A 13,634-nucleotide genomic window follows, 5' to 3' on the forward strand; every position below is an offset into this window, starting at 1 on the left:
CCCTACCTTTCTTTTTTCGTTCTTTCAAAGTGCGCCTAGGTCTGATTTCATTTCATAATTCCATTATTTCTACCACACATTTTCAACTGCACAGTTGGCCATGCAAATATCTATCCGGCGGATAACGAACCGTTATGAAACTTTTGTCGCTCCTATCCACGACACTCCATTCCGGCTCCAATTCAACCGGGCGGACACAATCAATTACATTAGTATCCGACGGAGCAGAGGGTCTGCAAAGAGGGCGTGTCTGGATGAGAGGATCTAATAGACTGGCCCACGCATGGTCAACTGTGCAAATAGCACTCAGAGGAGTTACGGCAGAGTTCGGTGGTTCCGGTTGAGTATTTTGAGCGGACATATGTGGCTTTTAAATGAGACCGAAAGGCCAATATCATTTTAAGTCTTGTCTAATTGTTTAATTGCCGATTATAGATGTCAGTATTCTAACAGCGATGGGTAGAAAAAAATATGTTGAAATTTAATCTTTCCCAAGTTTGAATAAACAAATTGGCCATTATTAAATTATAGGATGTCCTTACGTATACCTTATCTCATCTTGGTAATAAGCTTAAATTAAGGTTTCATGTGCAATATAATATACATTTTCTAGGTATTATTGTAAAATATATAAGCCAAACCTATAAAATTCAATACATTTTCTGAGTTAAATTATAATATTTAAAATTTGTAGATTAAATTAACTCAAAACCTTTTTTATAACCATGAGAACACCCGATCTTTGAACCTTATCTGTGTAATCTAGGTTCAGACGCCAAATGTATTTATCCGGGTTATCACTATTTGTTTTTTCACCTGTATCCTTGCGCTACATGTCATTTTTTCAAAAAACACTTAACGAAACTTCAGGAGTTTTTACTAGACAACAATTGCCAAATTATCCAAGTGGTTTTTGCGACGATTGGCGGACAAAAAAGGGTGCTAAATAGGCGCCTGGAGCTGTGAGCGGTCGACTACCATCATTGCCCCGGAGTATTTAGCACACTTTTTTTGCGGCCAGAATTTAGCAACAGGTTGTCAAGGACTTCTGGGATTTGTGGAATGAGTTGTGCGGCGCCCAAGTGTCGACCGCGCTGTGGACCCTGCGGTGGTTGTGGATCGGGATGTAAGCCCTGCGGCGGAGGTGGCTGCTGCGGATCAGGTGGCTCCTGCTGCGAAGGCTGCTGCTGCGGATCAGGTGGGTCGTCCTGCGGCGGATCCTGCGGTGGATGCTGTGGCTCCGGGCCTTGCGCCGTGGTCTCGTACCGCCTGACCTGCGGCCCCGTGGGTCCCTTACTGCCCTGCATGAAGTGCACCTGCAACTGCGGATGCTGCACCGGCTGCTGTGCCCCGCCCTTCTATTTTGTGCCCAACAATTGCCGCAATTGCTGGGAGTGGGGCTGTTTCGGACCCCTTTACTAGTACCCTGTAGTATCCTGTTGTTGCCATTTTGATGGAACTTTTCATATTTTTGAATGCAATAAATTCACGTGTCAGCCAGAGTTATTTCTTTGGCTTTTTTGTTTGCCTTCTTTTTTTTTTTTGCCTTTCTGACAGGCTAACAAATGACCGAGGTCCAGTTTCAGGGTTGCCATACAGTTTGCTCCATGGAAATCATTTAACATTCGAACTTTTGTTAGCTAGCCCGCAAGTAAAAAAAAATGGACAGGGAAAAGTTTCCATTCGAGAGAGGCTAGCAAAACAATGGAAAAATGGGTAAAATCTGAAAGCTGCTTGTTTTGGTTTTGCATACGAAGCGAATTCGGGGGCGGTGTTGAACAAAAAATGTTTGGGAAAAGCAAAATATGCGTGCGAAAACCTTCCTATCTATTTGGTTACACGACGTACTTATGTAGGTCATGGATCTGACAGTTTTTGTTCAATTATTCGGTTGTATTTTTTAGCCACGCTTGAATAGCGAAGACAGGTCAATTGAACAAACTTTTTGACAACACTTCGCGGCAAAAAAACAACCCAACATTTTGGCTTAAAAACTGCCATAGTTCGAAACAATTTTTGGGTGCTACTGCCCATAAATTAGTTATTTAATTAAAGCTCTAATTTATTGGTTTTGCAAATTACTAATTAAGTAATGGTTTGAGCAGAATTAAAATTGGTTGACGGTACTTAAACCAAATAAACAAATATTTGATGTATAGTTCTAACTTCCAAATTAAAGCATTTTCCATTATTAATGATTATTACCGTATGTTTAATTGTTTTTCTTTCTCATCCACCTTGAAAAAATCCACACTTTGATATTTTTCTTGTGGTAATAGGTTTTTTTAAAACTAATTTATATTGCTCAAAGCTGAAAATCGAACTTACTGACATAACAATATTTTTAATACTAAACTATGGTAGGTCCTGAAATGTTAAATTACTTATAAGAATATCGGTTAATTTTTTTACTTTTGTATTCTCTACTTTATCGGATGTCGTTAAGCGTCAAAGCCAATCGATTTATTGTTAATGTGGTATTTATTATTAACATATAAAATATTTAACAGGTTGGCTTTATTTTAATTCTTTAAAAATAATGAAGATGTAGGAATAACTTGCTGATTAAATCGAGCGGTTACAGCATTTTCTTACAACCAATTTTGGTTTTAATGTTTAGGTAAATCAATACAAAAATCGAACTGTCTTAAGTTGGAAGAGACTTGCGATTGATTCGATTTGTAAATCAATATAATGTAATTTAAAAACATTTATAATAAAAATTCAAGCAATAGTCTCCAAAAGTTAATTTGTTTGTTCAACGCGAAAAGCTATGATCTCAAAAAGGTTTTATCTTGAAATTGTGTATTTCAAAATGTAAGCAATTATTTGTGCATATAAATAATTTTTAAAATGTCTCAAAAAGCCAAAACAATTTTGGCACATTTATCTTATGTATCACTATGTATCTTTTCTACTATAAGAAGAAAATTGTTAGACACAACACAAATATTAAATAGTACATTATAAAAGCCAAGAGCCGTAAAATATTTTTCTAGAGCCCCACTAAAATCCCGAAGTGAAATCACAGATATCATCATCACCTAGTCGCAACTCTCAACTGAGGGTAACTCACCTTTGGGTAAATGGGGAACTCGGCAAATGTTATGACTGTCGGCAGTTGTTGTCTTTGTGTGTTGTGATTGTTGTTCTGCCGGCAATAAATTAACTTATTTTAGCACGTTACACGGCTTCTCACACACACACACACACTCGGCTGCTTTTTCTTCCGCACACACACATGACACTAGATGGGCGGTGGGCGGCGAGAAGTGGGTGGGTTTTTGGGGAAAGAGCAACGTCAGGGGATTTCGGGACCGACCAGAAAATATATCTCGCACTGGAGGATAGGGCTTGACCTATGTATGCCGGGGGCGCTCAGTTACACTCTTTGCCCTTTCTCGAGTATTTTGTGGATTTTGCACATTTCTCACATATTTTTCATAATTTTCGCGAGCCAATCGCGTTGGGTCCAAAAAACGTGTGTACGAAATAAAAGTTTTGCGAAACGAAAAGTTTGTCCTGTTTGCAATGTTTGTTCTTTGTTTTGGCAGCACTCAAATCTCTGGTGAAATATTAATTTTCACAAATTCTGACACTTTTTTAGCCGGCATTTGTTTGTCCACCGAGTTTGCTACTTCTATCCCAATTTTTGTTATATTTTGTTTTTTTTTTGGGGTGAGGCTGTTGTTTATTTTATTTGTTGTGATGGGATATTATTTAAATTTATTGGCTCGTTGGCCCTCGTCTTTGGCCGTGTTGTTGTGGTTGTACTCGTGGGCGGTGGCAACAGCACAGCGAACCAGACGATTTGACATTATCAACGTAACTGAAGCATCAGCGGCAGGAAGCTGTCGGCCCTCGACGGAATCCCAACAACAGCAGCTGCTGCTGAAGGACCCGATGCCGATGCTGTTAAATAGAAGCTGGAATCGAAGGAATTCGGATGTAATCGTGTCCTGCCAGCGAGAGAAAAAGGATAAAGAGCTCGCGCACTCGGCACTTGACGAAACCCGAGCCGAACTCCTTGTTTAGGTCAGGGAAATTCCAGAGAGCGCCGAAGAGGGGCAGAGAATTTATTCAAATTTCGAGGTGATGGGAAAGCTTTCAGTTCGAAAAGGAAATGTCTTTATTTAACAGGGGTAGAAAGGGATTTTTGTTTTAACAGAAGACCCAAAGGGATTGTGTAAGGATACACCAGAGCAATGTTAATCTGAACAAATAAAACAGATTAAAAATTAACATTAATTTGATATTAGAATTTACATTACCCTAGATTTAGCTCTATTAAATTTGTAAAACGTTTTTTACCACAAAATTAAGTAATCGTTATTGAAAATAAAAAAGTATAGAGGTCTAAGTATAGATTTAATACTTAATAATAAAAAGCGTATACTTTGAAATTAATTGTCTAAGACGACGAGCTTTAATTGTTTGTTAGATAATGTTATCTTAATATCAAAACATTAAAATTAGTTTCGTCTTAATGAAATTTTTGTTTTGTTTGCCAAGTCGAAAAACTGTTCAAAATTTCAAGAAACCTGTACTTTAATTATAAAACTCTTTTTCTATCTAATTATAAAGGGATTTAAAGTAATTAAACATTAATCCTTTAACTTTTTATTAAAACTGAGTTGAACTTTAAAAGAACTTTAAATACATTGAACTAGCTTGAAATGGCATTCAGGAAGAGGAAAATATAAAACATGAACCTTAGGAGATAGTGACTAAAGCGGTCAACTACAAGCGGAACTAATGCACAACATGCAAAATGGAAACCATATTGACAAGATATTGTATCCATATGGAAAACTGGAGAACGGGGCAAAATAGACCAGCAGCGGTAGAAACATAAAGCAATAAACAAGAAAATACCAAATGCATACGAGGCAGCAAACATGACAAGCAGCAGTGGCAGCAAACAAAACAGAGCAGGGAAAGGATACAAGTGAACATGAATACATATATAAATATTTATATATATATTGCTGGATATACTGTGTGGAAAAGGATGCTCTGGCTAGACAATAACTGTAAAATGTAAATATTAATATTGTCATAATAGACAAGACAAGTTGAAAGGCAGAACAGGGGAGTGGGTGGGATGTCCGAAAAGGATAACGATGACGGCCAGGACGATGATGATTGCCCCTATCCTATCCCAATGGATGCGATCCTGACGAATAACCGCAAAAGTGCCGTTAAGCTGCGCACTACTGGATGCGAGCGAAACGTAACGAAACAGAATACAAAATGTCAGCTCATTTCCGGTTGCTTAATTTGAAATCGTTGTGCCAAAAATTACAAATGAGCTGACAATGGCACACCGAAGAAACCAAACAAGCGAAAAATAACAGGACACGGCAGGACTGCCAGACAGGGAGGGGCAATGGCAATGGCGATGGCGATGGCGATGCCGACAATAAGCACAGAATAGCAGCGTCTAATACGCAAAATAAACGAGAACTGGCCACAGCATGACAGGCAGGATAACACTGGCCAGCTGGGCGCAGTCCTTTACAGGACCCCAGCCACCGGAAAACTTTCCACCACACCACCCCTACCCATCGTGTTTTACAATTTAACGCACATCCTAACAAGGCAACGCCCCATAGTTTAATTTTTGTCTCTCCGCCTCAATGTGTGCATGCATTTCACACACTCAAAGAAAAAATCATATAAATGGACAGTCGGGACTAAGCCACAACAAAATCTGAACTCAAATATTAAAGTAGATTCATATCATATAGGAATAAAAATGTACCAGCATTCCATTTTCAAATCGTTTAAAAACAATTTAGTTTTAAGTTGTCAACAATTTTTGTCTGTAAGTAATCCAAAGTATAATATAATTTTAAAAGAGATTTCTGGAGAATATATTTTGTATATTGTATATTTTCTTATTTTTCTTGGATTCTATTGGTTAATAACTAATAATAATACTATTAACACTACTAATAATGGTACACAACTTTTTTTTGAAAACAATTATTATTTTTATCCTTATTGAAACTTAAAACTGAAATTTCAAGTTCTTCGTACTTAAAATTAAGATAAGGAATATTTAAGATACAAAATCATGCTACTTATTTCTCTAAGTGCACACTCCCTTTCTGTCTTTCATTCACATCTCTCTCTCTCTTCCGCTGGGCTTGCTGCACTCTAATCTAATGATGACAAGGGGGAAGCCCCTCACCCAACTACGGCTTTGAGTGTCGCTCTTTTATTGCGTATACGCCATGTGCATCTCCCCCTCGACGCACACACTCACTCACATGGAGTTGGAAGCCACAATGTGTCGAAAATTTGGTGCGTTCCTCGTCATTCACCTTTTCGTTGAGTGCAGGCGATAAAATGTACGGCGAACACACTTTCTACAACCGTCAGTTCTCCCCAAAACCTCCATCTTTACTTTTTTCCGCTTCAAGAATTCGTCCAGCTGCTGACATCTTTGGCGGCAAGGAGGTTTTACTGCCAAATGGTCAAGTTGGAGACTTAACTCGGCTGTGAATAAAGGGGGATATGAATTGAATTCCGTATAAAATAATATGAGCAGAAAGTTAAACGAATAGCTTCATTTATATAAAGAGTGATTTTCTTTCGTAGCTTTTTTTGCTTTGTTGAATTATTTATTTTAATTTAGAAGTTAAAGTAACCATAAAACATTTTTCTCTTTATTTCCTTGTAGAAAATATCATATAATCATAATAATATATAGAATTATAACCTAGTATTTATAGCCCTTTACTAATTGTGCAATATTTGTAAATTCCTTTGAAACCCTAAGACAATTGTGTTTCCTGGTGTCATTAAACACAGCCCCGCCGCTTAACACCTTGACTAGCGGTGTTCCAAAAACTTAATTAACGTTCATCAACTAATTGCCTAATTTATGCAAGTCAAATAAATGTCATGTCAACATATAATTAGTTATGGCGCCTGTAGTGGCGGTAAGCAAATGCGGATATGTACGGGAACGTGGAAAATTTGCTAATTTATGCATGATTTAAATTCGCAATGGTAGAGAGCGCCTCTTTCGCAGCTAATTAAATTCTTGTAATGAAAAAATAGAGCAAACAAAGAGAGTGCCAGGGTGGTGAGAAAACTAAGCCACTTCTCGGGGACGCAGTGTCGGCTGTTTTCCCAACTTGGCCATACTTGCCATGCACTTTTGGGGTCATCCTGCTAGTCTCTAAGGATGTTCTTAGCCTTGTCAGCGGCTCCTTCTGTTGGCCAGCATAATTTTGTTATTGTTTCTGCATTGCATTACAAGCAACTGTAGAGCAACTCTTGCTGCTGCTTCTTAATCTATTGGATTAGGGAAAATTCAATTAAGTCGGCCCAAGGAGTCCCCTTTTGCTTGGCAGCCTTCAATGAAATTAAACGGCGAACGCTCCAACTTTAAGTTTGACATTTCGATTCGTAAATATTCCATGTGCCATTGAGAGCAATTACTTTTGAACGATTCAGCCTCGTTAAATATTTGTTTAACTGGCTAAGCAAAATATCGCCCACTAAATCCATGTCAAAATCCAGCTATAAAATAATAAATATGCCTACAAAAAATACCTAAATCATTCCATCTACGCGAGGCGAAAAAAAATAGAGCAAAGCCTCATAAAAAATGGTTGCGAATTTCGAACCAAGTGCAAACATTGTTGTAACGCAAATATTTACAACACTTTAAACTATATGGCAGTTTCTGAAGCACCAAAAAAACACGATAAAAGGGTGAGCAAAAACAAATGTGTATCAGTAAATGATTGAAAAAAATTTGTATTCTGACTCCCCACACATGCGGAGGGCGAATAAACAATCGAAAAAACGAAGCGACTGATTTCAGTTACAGAACATGGAATACGAAAAACGAATTAAAAACTCACGTTTTTAACAACTTTTAAATAAGAATTATAAAATATGAATAATATATTTATGAAACTGCAACTAGAAAATACTATTGTTTTTAACAATTTTTTACAAATTATCTTTTATAAACCGAAGTTACATGAGATAGCGTTGACTAAGACAAAACCATTTTTAATTTAATAATACAATTAAAATTTTAATACGTTTTTTTTTAAAGTAATATTATTAAAAAAAATTCTTTAAATTTGTCAAATATTAATGTTGATTTAGGTAAAACATTTTTAGAATCATTAACATTTTTCTCCTCTTAACTTGACTTAGCTGTACTCCACCAACATTAATTTACTTTTGCTTCAGCCTTTTCGTGGATTCTGTGTTTTTCTCGTGGGCGGTTCCTTTGTCCTCTGAACAAAATAAGTCATAAATATATTTCGCTGATTTCATATTTTTCCACAAGGTTGCGAAAATAACTTGCATAATGTTCCTTTCGGGGGAAGGACGAACAAAACAGAAAACGGACTTAACCGAGGCACAAAGGGAATCCCAACAGAGGGGAAAACCCGACGAGGGGCCAAACGAATAATTCACAAAGAATGAAACAGCAAAGAAAGGCTTACTATTCGCTGGGATATTTAAGTAGATTTGCCTGTTGTCTTTCAACTGTTTCCCATTTTCCATTTCCATGGCCAGACTTACTTTCATATTTTATCATTCTTTTCTTTGCTCTTTCTCGGTCCCTATACCTTCAGCTCTTTTTTTCGGTTCGCTTGTTTTCGCGCTTCCTCCTTTTTATTTCCACGCTTTTGTACTTATAATTTCTCACGTTTTCCTGCAAATGCAGCACAAAAATTTCTCGTAGTAACTTTTAATTTCATGCCATTTAATTCGTTGAAAGCGGAACGCGTAAAAGGAGCAAAAAATCGGCATCTGAAGAAAAGAGAATACTGCAATTATGCCCGGGTTTCGGGTGTATGTGTATGTAGGGCGCAAAGGAATTTGCCACAGGACACGCTTTATAGCAAAAGTTGTTTCCTTTTTTTTTCCATTCGGCGACTTTCTTGCGTTTTCTTTTTGTGAACCCGAACAGCTCAAAGTGGACAGCTAGAGGTTTCTCTTGATCTTGAAGAATTTTCGTTTATCTCTAACAGTTGGTACAACAACAAGCTTGCGTTATCTTTTGACCTCGTTTATCTTGAACTTATTTAAAAGACTCTAATTAAAACAAACATTTTATTGATTTTATCGATAAAAATGTTTAAAACCTTTTTTACTTTAATCTAGTGTAGTGTATTAAAAAGGCTTAAAATGTGTTTATATATACAATGTTTTATCTTTCTCCGAAAAGTCACGAAAACTTTATAAGTAAAGAAAAACTTAAAATGGTTAACAAAAAAGGAAAACTTTGCCCACATTTTTTTGTAATATTACTTAACCAAAGCTGACATAAAAGATCAGTTTTAACGTTTCACTAGTTTTTCACCTGAAAATTAAGTACCAAGTTTGCTAATTACAATTTGTTGAAGGGCACAAGAAGAAAGTATACGTGGTTTTCATAATTTTCCTCGACTATGTGACAAATATTAAATATTTAAGTTGCTCGGATGGCCAGCTAGAAAATTGATTAACTTTTACCCGGCAAGTGGAGGTAAACTTTTTTTGGAAAGCATAAAACGTATAATGGAAAGCCAGAAAGGTGAGGCCAACTAATAAAGTTTGCGGTGAAAGTAGCTTAGGCCACGCCCACTCATTGAAGCACTTTACCGGAGGCTGCATAATTTGCACATTTGTTGTGTGTGAGTTGCGACTGGGCTGTGGGTTGTGTTGGGGGTGTGGGTGGGGGGGTTTACTTTTACCTTGTTCATGGCGGAAGTTTTAAGACATTACTTAACTGTTATGTGCACCGCAAGGTAGCACACACACGCCCACTTTCACGCAAATCACTTGGGCACGAAAGTGAAACTCGAAACTGGCAACTTTTCCTGCAGCCCCCCAAGGACCTCCTCCATAAACCTACTCTCACCCCAGTTCATCGTCGGCATCCCGCTTGATTCACTCAACTTGCAGCACGTCGACCTCTTCATCATCATCGCCCGGTCTTTGCAACAAACTGCAAGCAAGTTGCAACCTTTTATGCGTGATGTGCCAAGGTGATGGAATCAGGATTTGGTGCTGAACAACTATACAAACTTAAGCATCTGGCGCCTGCAGGCCAGGCACTGTTCATTCAGCAACATATTATTGAAGAAGTATCAGGTGTAAGTTTTATAGAGCTTACATATATGAACAAATTGGCTTCATCGTGCCAATTGATTACAAAAACGCCACATCCTTAGCCCCCAATAATATATTTTAATCAGTAATTCAGAGTTTTCCCCTGAAACACAACCAATTGATTTCCAATTTTTTGCAAACATGTTATCAATTTGCTAGAACAGTTTTATATAGTCCCTCAATTTTCTCGTTTGGTGTCAGTCAACATATTTTTCGCGAGCTCTGACAAATATTTGAGGTCACAACATATGTATCAATTTTCTATTGTGTTCCTTAAGGATCTGACAAATAGCAGCTCCAGTGCAGAGCAACAAAAACCACATCGCACAAAAGAACAAACAACAATAAATTGATGGTGTTGAAATTGTTATTGAGAAATTGCGCCGCATCATCGCCATCGACGTCGACGTCATCAAGATCAAAGAGGCTGAATAGTTTGGCTTATATATTTTTGCTGCTCGAATATCGTCCTTCTTCATCGCTGTGCAATGACAATACAATTTAATATTGACAGCGGGAAAACAATCGCCCCTCATACGCTTTTTTCCATTTCTCTCCTATTTTTTCGACTGTCGATATTTCATTTATCTTGTGAGTTGTTCATTTTTGACTGTATGACCATGGGAAAATACATTTTCTTACGTTGTCAAGGTATTTTATGTTTTCGTCAATTTGTCAGTTTTCAATCAACTTGACTATGGAATTGAAGGACTAACAAATGCGTAAGTTGTAATCAAATGAATTTTTATATTGGCAAAAGAAATGTAATAAATAAAGTTTTGTCGCCAAGCAAATAGTCGAAATACTTTGTAAAATTCTTATATTAAGCAACAGAGTTTGGGAAATTCAAAGACTGGAATGTATAACCACAAAACTTGTAAACCAATTAAATGAAATATTAATAATAACTAATTACATGAAAAATGCACACAGAGGGAAAAAAAAGAAACAAGAGACATTGTTTCTAATATTTTTTAATCAATCATTGGCAGTTGTCCACAAAGGGAAAAAGCTGTCTGGCATGAAAATTAGTTCTGCAATATTTCCATTATTTATCGATTGGCTGGCAGTCACTGTCATCTCTTCCCTTCGCATTTATAATTTGAGCAAATATTATTTTTTCACTCATTTCATAATTGTCCTTACCATTTCGGATTTACGGAGGGTTTTTTTCCGAATATTTTAGCCGCATTTGAATAATTTGTCAAAGGCATTTTATTGTCATTTGTTACGCTCTATTAATTATGTGGCACACACACACACACACAAAAACCCAGTCCACAAATCGTTTTTTCCCTTCCTCTTTTTCCCTTGCATTATTTATGCTCATTTTATCGCGTAATCTGTTTGCGAATGTTAATTGCTAAAATGTTAAAGCAATGGTTTTTTGCAATTATTTGTTTGGTATTTCATAAAATAATTTTTTCCTATTTTGTCTGTTGCTGTTTATAATAATTTTATGTGTTTGCTGTCAATTGTTTAATATTTTAATTGTTTTTGTTGCTGTTACTTTGACAACTCGAGTGTAAACCGAGGGCATATGCTTTCATGAAAAAGTGTGCGGGCCATTGAATATATTTAATATGCCACTGGGACGATTACACAAAATGTTTATAATTGTATGCAGTTTGATAAATATATTTAAAGAGAGTTGTGTGCTTAATGTGTTTATCTACAAGCGAAAATCAGAGCATAAGGGGTTTTGTTTAATATTCTGACAGTGGGGACATTTTATGAAGTCTTAATAGAGTGAATATGAGTACAAGATAACACAGTTAATTTATTGCTCGTAATAGTAGAATTATGGCGTACCTATTTGGATTTGACTTACAAGTCAATTCAATCATTACGTTAAAATTTGGCCGTGACCAAACTTATTTCTGCCTTCACTTATTTTTTCTTTAATTAATATTTTCCTGCATAAAGTACTCATTGCAAGTAAATATTCTGCTTCCATGCACAAAGATAAAACCTTTCAAGTATAACAGCGAGTCTCTTTCATTTTACGAAGGGATTCATGAAAGTTCACAGCTGAAAAAAAAATAACAGATAGCGGAGCCATAAAAATTGTTTATTGCGGGTAAAGTAAACTACAGGGAGGAATCATAGAACAAACGTCAATGAAACTTCCAATAAAATGCAACTACACAAAGATAAAATATTGCAATCCAAACTCCATATTTTAATGTAAAAAATAAATAATGGAGATATTTTAAATATAATTATCATTTATTTACCATTTCTTAAATAACTATTTACTTTTAAAGGTTTTTGATTATATCAATTAAAACGATTTATAATTTAAAATAAAGTGGAATACACTTAAGTATTGAAATAATTTTAAAGAATTTTTAATTAATTTAATTGTAAGGCACTTAAGAAATGTACAGTGTAATATTAAAAAAAAACTCAGCCAAATTGTTATTAAATGTCCAGATACATTTTCTCTTAGTGTACCCAAAAGCTGAGATGTACAATGCAGTGCCCTTGGACTCAAACATCAACCCGCACTCACTCCCACATGTAGGCATGCAAATTTGTATCAAAAAGTTGTTAAACCTTCATAAAACGCGGCAGATGAAAAGGTTTTTCGGGGCGGCGATGAAAGAAAGAAAAGGAATTTGTAACTTTGTGTTGTGGCCGCCAAGGACCTGTAGGTGTGTTGGTGTGTATGTGTGTGTCTGCCTGTTTGCCTGTGTGTGAAGCACAAGGACCAGAGAGCGAACATAATTATGCAAACTAATTAAAATACTCATACGACGCGTTCAACTTGCGCTTCTGTTACTGCCAGCCCCGCCCTCTTTTTCTTGGCGCCCATTTTTAATTAACAGTAAGCGGCATTATGGATGGTGGGGGAGGGGGGGGGCGAGGGCGGAGCTATGAAGCCTTGGATTCTGGGGCCTGAGATCCCCCACTGAGGAGCAAACAAAAATGAAAGACACTCACTTCCGCTTGACATGACGTGGAATGTTCTGCACATGCATTTGACTCCGCTCAATGGCGGGCTGTCAATGTGTGCGTCGGTGTGTGCTGGTGTGTGCTGGTGTGCGCAGTGCACAAATACAAAGCGAAACCGCAAAAACACAAATATAGTTGCATACTTCTGAGCGCCTACGAACAAAATGTCAACAGCGATAGCTGCAAAAAACAGTAATGCCGGGTTCTCGATTACATGATACTCTTGACTCGCCATGGCCCTTTTTTACCTTTTTTATGTAAATCTACATTCTACCATACAGATAATTTCACAGGTCGTGGCAAGAATTATTTTGTAATACACCCAAAAAACAAAATGACCTAAAACGCTGCTAAAACTACTTAAAGTGTATTAAACTTGAAACATAAAATGAGTTTAGACCAAGTGTTTGATTAAAATTAGATACAAAATTAATTTGATCTTTTTTAAGTTCACTTTAGACTCAGCGATTTGACTCTCGATTTGGGAAATTTGCAAATGTAAATAACAAATGTCGTTTATCTCGAGGTCAGAAATTGCT

At 36.7% G+C, this 13,634-nt stretch overlaps 2 protein-coding genes across 2 annotated transcripts in view; one reads left to right on the top strand and one right to left on the bottom strand.

The window, feature by feature from the left end:
• LOC108039701 overlaps positions 1-3,810 on the bottom strand; it is a 47,955-nt gene extending 44,145 nt beyond the window's left edge. Inside the window, exon 1 of the mRNA XM_044460141.1 lies at positions 3,077-3,810. The gene's annotated coding sequence lies outside the window, so the exon portion shown is untranslated. The remainder of the gene's footprint in view (positions 1-3,076) is intronic.
• On the top strand, positions 829-1,502 carry LOC108049298 (male-specific sperm protein Mst84Db). The gene has a single exon (XM_017130436.2). It carries the CDS (start codon positions 1,063-1,065, stop codon positions 1,420-1,422), a length of 360 nt encoding a protein of 119 aa, XP_016985925.2. The 5' UTR covers positions 829-1,062; the 3' UTR covers positions 1,423-1,502.
• Positions 3,811-13,634: the final 9,824 nt, after the last annotated feature.

This window comes from Drosophila rhopaloa, unplaced genomic scaffold, assembly GCF_018152115.1.
Source record: "Drosophila rhopaloa isolate 14029-0021.01 unplaced genomic scaffold, ASM1815211v1 contig_2, whole genome shotgun sequence".
Taxonomy (NCBI): Eukaryota; Metazoa; Arthropoda; class Insecta; order Diptera; family Drosophilidae; genus Drosophila; species Drosophila rhopaloa.